At 35.5% G+C, this 14,568-nt stretch overlaps 1 protein-coding gene across 6 annotated transcripts in view; it reads right to left on the bottom strand.

Moving 5' to 3' along the window:
• Window positions 1–1,227: 1,227 nt before the first annotated feature.
• The window catches only part of Fbxl4 (F box and leucine-rich-repeat gene 4), a 54,789-nt gene continuing 41,448 nt past the window's right edge, over window positions 1,228–14,568 (bottom strand). For all 6 annotated transcript variants that reach the window (XM_089104917.1, XM_089104912.1, XM_089104914.1 and 3 more), the window contains exons 8-9: window positions 10,827–11,012; window positions 1,228–1,452 (exon numbers count right to left, since the gene is read on the bottom strand). In XM_089104917.1, the coding sequence (XP_088961043.1) occupies window positions 1,317–1,452; window positions 10,827–11,012 (322 nt within the window). In that variant the 3' untranslated portion in view covers window positions 1,228–1,316. The remainder of the gene's footprint in view (window positions 1,453–10,826; window positions 11,013–14,568) is intronic.

Here is a 14,568-nt window from a genome sequence, read left to right as displayed (position 1 = left end):
TTTCTATAAAAATCTTATATGCCCCCAGGGCATAACTTAAAACTCTTGCCCTGGGGGCTGTGGGGGTTTCCTCCTCAAAAATATAATTTCTATCTGGAAATCAACTACGCTGAACAAAATGGCTATCTCAAAATTTTGATTGGATGTGTTTGGGGAAATGGTGGACGTGGAAGGGATGTTAGTTGCCTTCCAATCACTTTTGATTATTGAAAAGGGCAAAAGCCACTCCAATTTCCAATCGAATGAGCCCTTTTCAAAGTTTCTACGACAAATTTTTCGATACAAAGGGCCTCTGGTCTAAAAAAAAAAAAAAAAAAAAAAAATCAATACATTGCGCCAACATCGTTCTTTACTTAGGCAGTGCGATTGCGTGGACTCTGATTGTGGCCCCGTTCCTATCTTTAACTAGGATGAGTCCGGATTGACTACTCCCTCTCAATTTATTATCATACCAGTGCAATATTTTACTATTATCCCGTCTAGCTGCATCTTCCAGATCCTCAGTAATTTTATACAAGCCCCTTCTCCTGTCTATTAAAGATAAAGCCTTTTCCCTAATATTCCTACCTGCGCTCTTAACTTTCTTCCCTAAAACACCATCAGCAACTTCACAAATTGTTCTCCTTTAATTATTCCATCCATCTTCCACATTCTCAAATTTTAAAACCCTGAATTTTAGTATTCAACTGTTCCTGGAAAGTTTCTCTCAAATTCTCATCCTGGAGTCTAACAACATCATAGCTTCCCGGGAGGCAGTTACCCTTCCAAAATTTCAGGTTTAAATTACCCCAGACACTACTTGATAGCTATCTTTACTTTTAACATCAACAACAGCACTCCTTTATACCCTAGTATCTTGTATTGATCCTGCCAGTCTTCGGTTTATAATTAAATAATCAATAAGGTTTGCTGTCTTACCATCACGAAAATACCATGTTAACTTATGGGCCATTTTATGACCAAACACCGTAAGCAATTAGTATTAATTAAAAGTTGTGTCTGGTACAACTTTTATTTAAACAACCAACAACCCAAGGAGAATTCGAGAAAGTTGCGCCCGGTACCACTTTTCCTTAGCAAATGCAAGCTTTATGAGAACCAGTTTTGACTCTCATTATTCAAGTAAACCTCATGGACTTAACCAACACAATGCCTCCACAGGAAGGTCTAGTTCTCTCCACACTCATGGATTTAAGCCGTTCAGAATTTTAAACAATCAAATCTGTTTTCTTTTTAATACTTTAGTTATTCGTAACATGGCTTCAGGTAATGACAGAAGACATACTAGCAAAACGAAAAAAGATAAAAAAAAAAGTCTAAAGGTCACTAATTTTTGAAGAAACTATTACTATTTCTGGAAACATCTTTCGCCATAGCTGAATTTCTTCGACGCCAACATTGTCACAATAGCTTATATCCAGATACTTCAACTTTGAGCAGTTTAAAATTATCCTAAAAGGAAATATATATATATATATATATATATATATATATATATATATATATATATGTATATATATAGCACAGAGAACCAGGGAAAATATATTAAATGGACAATGTTAGGATAGTGAAATAAAGCAACCAATTACTTCTCAGAAACCAAATATTTTTCTAAACAATCATCTTCTTACAATCACCCCTCCCCCCCCCCACACGCACAACATAGTAAAAAAAAAAGGTATTAAACTCCAATTAAACAGAAACTCAACACAATAGTCTTTAATCTTTCCACGGCAAAATATGTTTAATGGACAAAAGAAGGGATAATGAAACAAACAAAAAAAAAATGAATACTTTCTTAAAAATTAGCCATTCTTCTAAGCAGTCGTTTGTGATCTTCTTAGTATCGACACCACCCCCCCCCCCCCAAAAAAAGATAGTCATAATATAAGGTATGTCATCTAATTACCTAATGACTGTCATTAGGTCTTACATTAAATATTATTTTGATCCGAATTATCTATTTTACCCGTAGAGCCTAATTATCTCATTAGTCATAATTTGATACTTTTTTTTTCAATTTATGTACTTGCATGTAAAACCTTGAATAAATTTTCTTTGTTTTTTCTTTAAAGCAAAAAAAAAAAAAAAAAAAAAGAACCTGTTGTCCTTGCACCTGGATCATTCCTAACGCTTTACAACGTTGTGATACTGTTGACTCATCTAATTTGAATGTTTTTCCAGGCTGTGCCTGTTTTTGGCTCTACGAAATTCAGCCTGGTGTCTGAAATGGGTTTTGATCCCTCCAATTCTTTGCCTTCTGGTTTTTCGGTACCCCGACTTCTTGGGAGGATGCAAAGAAGGAAGCTTTGAATAGATTGGGATGGAGGAGGAGCGTGCGCAGCTGTGTTGGCCTCAGGCGGCTTGGCGTTGCAGTGAGTGGTTTAGTAGTAGCAGTAGAATATTCTTTTGGGGGAGGTGAATTAAAAGGATTATATTTAGACTTAATTAAAGACTAAACTCCATTTTATCCTAAACCCAAAAAATGACAAGGAGAGTATGCCCCGAATGTTGCTACAGGGCAACGTTAAACTGTTTGATATGCAATGACTGTGGATCATACTTCCACGAACAATGGTGCTGGAATTGAACGTAATGGACTAAAAGTTGGCTATGCCTAGATTGTTCTGTGAAAAAGGATAGTTTAAACAAGGATAATCCAAAAAAGGTAATTACTTTTGCTGATACTTATTCCAGTCAACCCCAGCCTCTCCCAATTACTCCCCCTCGTCATCTATCGGGCAATGACCTGGCGAACATTGTGATGGAAATTCAATCGCCCCCTCTAGCTCCAAACCTTCCAAGTAATAATGACCACCTCGAAGCCAACAAATCTAATGCCTCCTGCCAGACTGAAACTACTACTTGTGGCAATTGTTGTTCTAATCCTCTATCGGACTTATCACTTCTTTCCCTTATAGTAATGAGAGATAAATTAGAATTAATAAGCAAGGAAATATCTGCAATCATAGACCTTAGGTCACGTCTAAATGAAATCCCTCCAAAGTCGTCTGATGCTAATGAGGATCAAAATCAGGAAATTATCATTAACAAATCCCACCCGGATAAATATGCCATTGTTTCCTGTAACAAAGAGGTGATGAAACAAACTTGTATTTTTCAAAAGTTCGGTTACCTTGGGGATAACATAATTAAGAGTTCATCTGACCTGGAGAACATGAAGTTGAATACTAATGAATGCAAACTAAAGGTCAAGTCAATCAAGATAAGTGGTCATGAACTGACTACACATAAGGGTGTATGCGAATTCTCCTTGAATGATATTTGCAAAAAAGGCAAAAAATGTAAATATCTGCATGTTTGCAAAAGTTTTAATGTTGGGGGTGAGTTTTAAGTCTCTGACTGCCAACTATTACACCAGAAAGTTTGTTTTAAGTTTGGAAGTGGTCGTTGTTTTGGTTGTGACCGGATTCATTTGAATCATGGCTATGGCGCATTCAAAAAACTTTTTAATAATACCAGAAAGAGTTATCATCAACTGTCAAACTCTCTCCCGTGTATTATCACTATGAATATTGAGCACACAAAAATCGAAGTTCGCCACACCAGCCCACTGTTTCCACCAGTCCTCAAAAGCGACATGAATACGAATTATCAACGTCATCGAAGAAACCCTTTCAGGAGATATCCATATTACGTTCCAGCTCCCTCCTATTTAACTTGCCAAATTAGTCCATCTCCTCAGTCCCGTTATTTACATCAAATGAACCCAAGAACTTACAACAAGTCTACAATAACAAATCAAGAAACCCTGGTTTGATACATTGCTGCTCCTCCTACATATTTTCCAGAATCCTTCTAGCGAATGTAAGGTCACTGGTAAATAAAATGGATGAACTTCAAATTAGTCTTGACAAAAACCAGATAGATATTGCTTGCCTTACCGAAACATAGTCTGCAACTGAAGACTTTTGCTCCATTCCAAATTATATTTCCCATTTTAAGCCCAGGATAGACAAAGATGGTATCCCTCTATCTCATGATGGGGGAGTAGCTTTTTTTTGTCAGTATACCCTTCCTAATAGGATTCTTTCATTTTCCGAAATAGGGAACAACTCCAAACTGAAGTTCTATTGCTCTGGACCAAACCCAAAAACCTCGCAAATTAAGCATTTTGTATGATTTTTTGTATTGTTTATTTCCCTCCCTATAGTGGGTTTAAGGAGGAGCTGACGGTATATCTGCAACATTATACTGACAGAATTCGTTGCGACTATCCCTATGCTGCAATTACATAATGTGGTAATTTTAATGAGCCAGACCAAAAGTGGCTTAGCTCTGCTCTTAGCCTTGATCAAGTGGTCAAGTCGCCTACACGCGGTGATAAAACCCTAGACTTAATTTTTACCAACATTGAAGATTACTACTGTGTCCCCAAAGTGGCCCCTCCATTAGGGGCAAGTGACCATCTATGCATCTTTTGGACCTCCTTATCTTCCTTTCCCTCTAAGCAATTTATCAGTTACTCTAATAGACCCATTACTGACGAGAAGGTTGCCCATTTCAAATTAAAACTTAGTTCAAAATCTTGGGCCAATATCCTATGTCTTACCAGTGGTAATGAAATGGCTTCTAAGTTTTCAGCGGAACCTTTCCAGTTATATTGTGACACCTTTCCAGTGAAAAATGTTACTCGCAAACCTAACTGCAAACCGTGGATGAATAAAAAAAATTTTGTGCCTAATAAATGAACGAGATAAACTCTTTAAGGAAGGATTTTTCCAAGAATCTCGAAAGCTTAGAAACATCGTTGTTAGCGAAATCCGTAAAGCAAGAAAGGAGCATGGTGCGCACGTGCTCAATAAGTTATTGTATTCGGACCCTAAGAATTTCCACAAGTGTCCAAGGTCTCTTCAAAATTTTTCTTACTGGACAGTAATGGTGACCCAGTGGGTGCGGATGTCATAAATGATCATTTTGCTTCAATTTGTAAAATTCACCCGCCACTCCAGCATATGCCGGCCAACAGTGCAGTGAGTGACATTCCTGTGATTGAAATTCATCAGACTCAACTTAAACTCGAAACTCTTGATACAAATAAGTCAGTATACCCAGGTGATATCCCTACCAACTTGATTGTGGAATGTGCCCAGTATTTAAGTGTACCTCTAACTACTATTTTTAACCAATGTTTTGTAGATCGTAGTTTTCCAGTGTGTTTTAAACGAGCTATTATATCTCCTATACCAAAAACTAAGACCCCATAAGTTCCCTCTGACTTAAGACCAATATCAATAACCTCCATTTTCTCTAAAATCTTTGAAAGTTTTATTTACCATTTCCTTTTTGACGATATTCATGACAACATCAACCCAAATCAGTTTGGCTTTAGGCCGAATCATAGCACCACGCATTGCTTAATTTATATACTTGACACTATTTTCAAACATCTTGAGTTGAATAGTTCCTACGTTAAGGCTGTTTTTGCTGATATTAGCAAAGCCTTCGATAATTTGGATCATCAGACAGTTATATATAATGCAAGGGCTTTAGGTACAAGAGATTTTGTTTTACGTATGTTAGCTAGCTTTTTTTCGGGCTATGAGCAATGTGTAGTCATTCCTAACGAGGATTCACCAGGATTGTTCTTAATTTCCTGTGGAGCACCTCAAGGGACTAAGTTTGGTCCTTTAGCATTTCTAATTGCTTTTAATAAGGTTTTACCAAGTTTTGGCAACTCTTTTAAATTTGCGGATGATTTGACATTACTGAACCTTTGTAAAACATCTAATACTTTGAATGTTAGACTCGATTCACTAATTAACAATTTAAAGAATGATCTTGACAATGTCAAACTCAACTTAAGCATATCCAAAATCAGTTTCATGTTATTTTCTTTTTTTAAAAATATACCCCCTATCAATAGTTACCTTTGCATACCAAATTTAAAAACTGTTAAACTGCTTGGTGTGCAGTTGGACAAGGACCTTAAATAGAATTCCCACATTTCCCACTTATTTAAGTCAGGTTGTTTTCTCCTTAAATCTTTCTCTCTTCTCAAACGTTTCTCCATATCAATCCAAAACCTTAAAATAATTTATTGTTCTTATATAAGACCCTGTCTGGAATATGCTTGCCCTGTCTGGCACCCTGGGTTGACCAAAGACCAATGTTCTAAAATTGAAAGTATTCAAAAAAGAGCAATAAAAATTATTCTGGGGACGGCCTATACTACATACAATGAAGGTTTGGCTAGACTTGAACTTATTACATTGGAATCACGACGTCACATCCTTACCATGAACTTTGGTCTCAGGTGCCTTAATTCTGACTATCATCGACGTTTTCTCCCTACCTTTAAAGAAAATCCCCCAACCCTTCCTAATACAAGGCTCAATGCTCTTAGAGCTCCAAATACCCAACTGGACCTGTATCCCCAAATGTTGACCATGAGGTACAAAAACTCTTTTGTCCCCTATTTTGTTTCCTATTTTAATAATTGATATAACTTTTGTTTTATGTTTATCCCCTGACATCAGTTTTATTATTGATTCAATTTTTTGTTTTATGTTTATCACATAACATTTGTTTTGTTATGGTAATTCTGACGTGCTTATGCTAGCTTTTGTGTTATTTTAGCCAATAAATATTATTCTTCTTCTAAATTGTGTTTTTTTTGTTTTTTTTTATTGGGGAGAGGGGCAATTTTGTTTTTTTTTTTTTCAATGGAAATCCAAAATAAAGGTAATTTTAAAAAAGAATAGAATTTAGAGATTTTTCTATCAATTAAGCTTGTGTCCGTATAAATAAGCTTTCAATAGACACATCTCTAAATTCTAAGAGAAAAACGATTTTGATACTACCATAGCCCTACGAACATTGCGCTTAATTCTTTTTGACGCGAGGACCTTAGTGACCCCAGTAATTGGCTTAGTACAACCTTTTAGGGTGGCAATTGAAATGAAAAACAGACATACATAAAGACTTCAATTTGCGCAGAGATACTGGGGATACTTTACAAAGCCTGGTTGCAATACATAAATAAAAGAGATTCAGCTTACATTCCTTCTTATTTTAAAACAAGATGAATTAGCCGTCCTAATACGAATCAAATCAGTGAACAGGCGCCATTAGTCGCTAGAGAAAAAATTATCGCCACATCTAAACTTTGCTCTTTGGCCGAGGGGTGTAATTTGCGATGGGACAGGGGGACAACTGCCCCTTCCAGTCCCCAGTTTGCCCCCCTCCCCCAAGCTGAAACTTGGATTCTTGAAAAAACCCTGTCAAAACTACGAAAACAGAGAAACAGGTCAGTTTTCTTTAGTATGTCCTTGCCTGTGTAGTACTATATGGCTCTTTATTTTTTATTTTTCACTGCTTTTTTACTTGATTCGGGAAAATTGGCTCCAACTCCCCCCCCCCCCAGGATTTTGACGAAATTAGGCCACTGCTTTGGCTAAATATAATGGTCTTTCTTTTGTTTTGTTTTTTCCAGTCAATTCTCTGGTTCCGTGTAGTTTACTTCAAAAGATTTTCTTTTATATATATATATATATATATATATATATATATATATATATATATATATATATATATATATATATATATATATATATATATATATATATATATATATATATATATATATATATATATATATATATATATATATATATATATATATATATATATATATATATATATATATATATATATATATATATATATATATATATATATATATATATATATATATATATATATATATATATATATATATATATATATATATATATATATATATATATATATATATATATATATATATATATATATATATATATATATATATATATATATATATATATATATATATATATTATGTGTACATACTTGTATATACGCTTTTATGCACTTTTTATACCTTAATATACTTTTATATATACTTTATATATATTGTATATACACTTATACTTTTTATTATATATATTCTTTATGTATATACTCGCACTTTTTCTATATACTTGTATACACATTTTTTTTTATTTTTTTTTATCGATGCCTCGTATTAATACAAATGATACCAGTAAAAAGACTGCAGTAGTCGCTAGGTAAAGAATTCTCACCAGATTTAATATTTGAATGTTCTTTCATTTGTTTGGTATTTTTTCAGTCACTTCTCTAGTCCGGTACAGTTTGTTTAAAAATTTAGTCATTTTTTCATTTATACACACTCTTTTCCCTTCCCTTTCTTAGAGCCTTGTGGAAGCCTTAGGGGAATCCTTTGCTAAAACGTCTGCTCATCACTGCAGCCTCATAGACAGACAGCTAATTTTCCTTGTTTAAAAATCAGACTCTTTTTTTGTATTAAATTGTCATATATAGGTAGGGCCGTATCCAGGATTTTTTCGGGGAGTGTTTTACAAAAGATTTTTTATTCGGGGAAAGTTTACAATTTTTTTTTTTTAACGAATGAAAAATGTATATATATTCGTTTTTGTTACGTGTTTACGAGTCGGGCAAGTATTTTTTTTTGGGGGGGGTCACCCCCCCTGGATACGGCCTTGTAAATAGGCTTATAAACAATACATACTGGGGATGTTTTAATGAGCCTTATTTATGATAATTTATCAAAGAGAGCTTTAGCTTACTTACCATTCCTAAAAAAGTCACTCAGCAGTCTTAATACAGATCACATCAATACACAAGCTTCAGTAGTCGCTAGAGCAAGATCTTGTCAATGTAACCTTTGAATCACAGTATAAATATTAAACAGTAGCGAATAATTGGTTCAGAAATGGGACACATCACGGCGCGCGGAAAGGGATGTTTCCCTTTACGTCACAGCAATAGCTTCAGTTGCTACTTGGAATTAAATCAGATCATTTGTCATTACGTGTGCGCGAAGGCGGAGTCATGAAGAAAGGTATTCGACTGATGTATCCCAAAAATCTTTAATGAAAAGTATAGGATTTTTCGCTACTGTTTAATATTTATACTATGCTTTGAATGGTCCTTTTTTCAGTCAGTTCTCTAGTTCAGGTGCAGTTTATTTTCAAAAATTAGTCTTTTCTTCTGTTTTTGCTTTCCCTTCCCTTGTTAACTTTTCCTTCCCCTTTCCCTTCTTTGTTGACTTTTTCCCTTCCCTTGTTAAGAGCGTTCTGGACGGCTTGGCAAAATTCTTTGATGAAACATTGACTTCGTCTTTTTTTTTCCTGGCTGAGAATCATCCCGGTTTGGTTTCTCACTTCTTTCTTTAATTTTGTTCAAACGCTGAATGGATACAATTAAATTTAGAGGTTAAGCGCCTAAGAGGTAAGAAAGAAAATGCTTTTAGTATCAACGCTTATTTCAATTCTTATACTTCAAATTTTGAGAAAAAAGTTGCCAAAATTTTGTTCCAAGAGCAGTTGATAAATGCCTTTTCGAAATCAGAAGTCAAACACGAAGGAACAACTCCATGTGGAGGGTAACTTTTGGTATTTTTTTGTACGTTTATCACAAGTAAAATTTATTCCTTTTTTATATTCACTTATTTTTATCTTTACCTCTATATTCCTTTCTCTTCTTTGACTCCAGAGCAGAAACTTAGCTCCTTTGGCTGCTTTTGGTAGTCGTTTTCTGTAGTCGTTAGCCCTGACTAAAGAGCAGAAACTTAGCTCCTTTGGCTGCTTTTGGTAGTCGTTTTCTGTAGTCGTTAGCCCTGACTCCAGAACAGAAACTTAGCTCCTTTGACTGCTTTTGGTAGTCGTTTTCTGTAGTCGTTAGCCCTGACTCCAGAACAGAAACTTAGCTCCTTTGACTGCTTTCGGTAGTCGTTTTCTGTAGTCGTTAGCCCTGACTCCAGAACAGAAACTTAGCTCCTTTGGCTGCTTTCGGTAGTCGTTAGCCCTGACTCCAGAACAGAAACTTAGCTCCTTTGGTTGCTTTTGGTAGTCGTTTTCTGTAGTCGTTAGCCCTGACTCCAGAACAGAAACTTAGCTCCTTTGACTGCTTTCGGTAGTCGTTTTCTGTAGTCGTTAGCCCTGACTCCAGAACAGATACTTAGCTCCTTTGACTGCTTTCGGTAGTCGTTTTCTGTAGTCGTTAGCCCTGGCTCCAGAACAGAAACTTAGCTCCTTTGACTTCTTTCGGTAGTCGTTTTCTGTAGTCGTTAGCCCTGACTCCAGAACAGAAACTTAGCTCCTTTGACTGCTTTCGGTAGTCGTTTTCTGTAGTCGTTAGCCCTGACTCCAGAACAGAAACTTAGCTCCTTTGGCTGCTTTTGGTAGTCGTTTTCTGTAGTCATTAGCCCTGACTCCAGAACAGAAACTTAGCTCCTTTGACTGCTTTCGGTAGTCGTTTTCTGTAGTCGTTAGCCCTGATTAGCCGTTAGCCCTGATTAGCCGTTAACCCTGAATCAAGAGCAGAAACTTAGCTCCTTTGGCTGCTTTTGGTAGTCGTTTTCTGTAGTCGTTAGCCCTGATTATTACTAGGATGTGTTCATTTTGACGCAAAATGTCTCACGCAAAGCGGACGTAGCATAGAATAAAGCAGTCCATATCAAATGAATGCATTTGGCCCGGTAAAAAAGTAAACAACTAAACAGAAACTTGGATTGCTGAGAATGTGGTTTTCAAAGTGTCAGCTGAAAGCAGCCGCTGTAATATAACATATAGGCATCTGAACGCCAGGTACCTCATCCTATTCTAGGTAAGTATGGAGGGGTGAGGCTCAGGGCCCTGCCCTCTCCAGAAATCCTAAATTTGTCCAAATTTCTGGGCAATTGTCATTTAAAATATCGATAATTTTTCTTATTATCACCCCTCCTCCCCCCGAAACATAAAAAACTCACGTACGTGCCTGTTTCATTATGTAAGTATTACCTTGAGCATCCAATTTCAGTTATTTCTCGGTTTCCAGTGACATCTAGCGACTCTAAGTTTGGGCAGCATTCAGCAACAGCAAATAAGTCAGCATCGGAAATAACCCGTAGACCAGCCAATCCTAATTTCTTCAGAATTTGAAAAGACTGCACAAGTTGACTAACACGAACTGATGCGGCACATGCACTAAAATATAATTTATTATTAAATTTTATTAGTATTTATAATTTATTTTGTAAATTAAAATAAATAAAGTGTAGTTAATTGAGAAGATAAATTAAAAAGATAATTGAAATATGAATCAAAATAATAATATCACTATTAATCCTTATATAATATAAGGACTACATAATAGAACTACACAGTATAATGGTTTTTTCTTTATTTCTCTAGGAATTTTCAGGGCCTCCTACGGAATAGCGGGCTATTCTACTAAGATAATGTGCCAGTTACCAGCTTACCAGTTGCTGGCATACCGGTTACCAGGATTTGACTGTAAGTAAAGATAGTCGAACTTACAGTCTGCTAAAAAACAAGAAAGATATGCCATCGCAAAGTGTACAAAATACAGAGTTTGAAAACTCACAATTCCTTTATGCAGACTATTATCCCCTACTTTTAAAGAAGAAATAGTGACAATTCTGATCGCTTCAAAGTAAGTATCTATCTTGTCAAATTCAAAACTCTCCAGTTTTATTTTCAACTGTTCTTTGAAAGCTCTAAAACTATCCCTTTATCCACACTATTGTCATCTATTATTTTAAGAACGAATAATGACGACTTTATTTGTCCCAAAGTGGATATTCTTTATGAAACTTGTCGATAAATTAAAATAAACTAAAAACTTAAAGGCAATCCATTGGGGCTACTCCTGCGTTGGGGTAGCCTAACGGTAACCGATTAATTGCCTTGCCTCTGTTCAGCCTCATTTTTTATTTTCATCTACTTATTCTAACACAACCTGACTCCAACGTCTAGGGGGTAACGTGGTTCGATTTCAACCAGCCTTAATTTTCAAATATTGCGTAAAACCGCCTAACTTTCGGCTATATAATGACAAAAAAAAAACATTTGCCTTAGTTGACAAGTGGAAAAATTTCAACTATTTGATATTATTAATATGTAATCGAAAGTATTTCTGTCTATCAATATTTCCGGATTACTTAATTATTACGTTACTACAGACGTTCTAGGTATAATATAGACGATTCTCCCCAAAATAAAACCAATGCCCTTAGACTAGCCTTAATAAAGTAGACCATAGATTTCCGGGAAAACTTTTCTTTGTTTTCAAAGACACCTGATTCCTGGAAGTTCACCCTTAGAAGTTCTATCGACAAGTATAATTTATGTCTATCCATACGTTTATAAGGTCATTCTAGGCGTTCTAGAGCTTTCAAATAACAGTTGAATATGAAACTAAAGAGTTTTTAATTTGAGAAGATGGATAGAATAATTTTAGGATTTAGTTCCCGAAGCAGCAGAAGAAGTCTTAGGGGGAAAGGTTATAAACGCAGCTAGGAATATTATTGAAAACGCTCTCTGTCTATCAGTACAATTATAAGATGATTTTACAAGTTCTAGACCTTTCAAATAATAGTTGGATATGAAATTAGAGAGTTTTGAATTTGAGAAGATGGATGGAATAATTTTAGGATTTTGTTCCCGAAGAAGCAGAAGGTGTCTTATGAAGAAAAGTTAGAAACGTTGCTAAGAATATTAGTGAAAACGCTTTCTATTTACCAATATAATTATAAAGTCATTTATAATTCTACTATATAATCAAATGGAAAGTTTTGAACTTGAGAAGATAGACGGAATAATTTTAGGATTTTGCTCCCAAAGAAGCAGAAGATGTCTTAGGAAGAAAAGTTAGAAACGTAGCTAGGAATATGAGTGAAAACGCTCTCTGTCTATCAATACAATTATAAGATCACTTTATAAGTTCTTGACCTTCCAAAGAACAGTTGGGTATGAAACTGCAGAATTTTGAATTTGACAATGGAATACATGGATGGAATGATTTTAAGACATTACTTCTGAAATAACAGAGGATATCTTAGGGAGGAAAGTTAAAAAAAAACAGCTAGGAATAATCGCAAAAACGCCTTAAGCTTGGAAAAAGACAAAAAAAGGGTCTGCTGCTGAAAAGATCACCCGAATAAGATAAGATAGATGAGATTTATTCTTCATTAAATACACATACAATGTGACATGTTACTATTCCCCCAAAGGCTCATTGGCCTGTAGTGAGAAGAGCAGATTCCTCAGTTTGTCAAAAATGTGAGATGGTCGTGAAAACAAGAAAGCATCTAATAAAAGAATGTCCGGCGCCAGTCGGAGGCATTTCATAAACTGGATGTGAAGCTAGAGGACTTGGTTGGGGAAGGTAATATCGAACAATCGGCGAAATATATGGTAAGAATTGGGAACTAAACAGTAGTCCTCCGCCCCTAATTATATTTTTTGCCTGGAGGGTATAAGCCATTGTGGTCAGAACTTTGACTGAATTTAGTGAGTCCGCTCACTAAAATAATAACTAAAAAGATGGCTAATCCTACCAATTTCCGTATACGGTCTAAGTGTTTATATCCTCCTTTAACTAATTTATATAATTTACATATTATTGTACCCCTACCTACTTTAATAATCAGTGTAACCTGAAATCAATGAAAACAAGAATTACTCCGTATTCAATTCATATTGGTAAAAGTTGACAGTTACGTGAAGACATATGATAGATCGACAGGTCGATAAATGGTTAGATGAACAGCCGGCCACCAGTAATACCCTCCAAAAGCCACGCCAGAGGAAACTGCCATTCGGAATAAGCACTACAAATATCATTTCCAACTTGGCCAACTTCGCACAGGGAAATTAATAAAAAAAAGTCTAAAAATTAAGACGTCTTAAGGATTTAACTGACTGCACCAATCAATCAACACTTTTCAGCTGACTCGGACAGAGTTATCCACGCAGCAAGACCAGGCATTATTCTAGTCACATCGCCAATTTTCTAAATAAGAACTTGTGCCATTCCCGGGCAACTATTTTGCAATGTTTGGCGTGAGAGATTCTTCAGAAAAACTTTAGGGGGGGGGGGTGCTTGAACAGCATTCATGCACAAGATGAGTCAAAATTTAACATGAACTCGAAGTTTTCAGTTTAGTGAATCTCCTTTCAAAGAATACGAAAAACCAATAAGAGAGAAAACGGAAGTATTCTATGCATACATTTTCTGTTTTCTATCTATACGAATACGAAAAGTTTCTATTCAAGTTCCAAAAATATTCATTTATAATTAGTCCGCTCAATTTCCGATTTTGAGGCAACTTTAATCAAGTCCAACAAGTTTTCTTCTATGGTTATGATTAATTTCAAGCTACTTCTTAACTCCCTTACCAGTTACAGTCCCCCCCCCTCCACCACCAATTTACGCTACTGAGGCTAGGTTGCAATGTATATTGTTGTTCTTTTTGTCTCAGGCGATAACAAACAGTTTCCTCTTTTATTCATCTCCCATGCAAAGATTCTCTAAGGTGCTTGAAGCAACCAAAACCGTGTTTTTGAGTATGCTTCTCTATTGCCACCATTGACTACCTTGGGAACATAATGAAGAAAACAATTAAATAATTTCAAAAATTGTTCCCTTTTAGTAGACCTAGTTGGCGAAATAAAAAAATCTTCGATAAACTTGCAAAAAGATAAAAACTTCCAAAGTCCCTAAAACTAACGCACTCCT

This window comes from Artemia sp. Qi Xiang Cuo, chromosome 19, assembly GCF_049724085.1.
Source record: "Artemia sp. Qi Xiang Cuo chromosome 19, ASM4972408v1, whole genome shotgun sequence".
Lineage (NCBI taxonomy): Eukaryota > Metazoa > Arthropoda > Branchiopoda > Anostraca > Artemiidae > Artemia > Artemia sp. Qi Xiang Cuo.
This window is presented reverse-complemented; position numbering and strand designations above follow the sequence as displayed.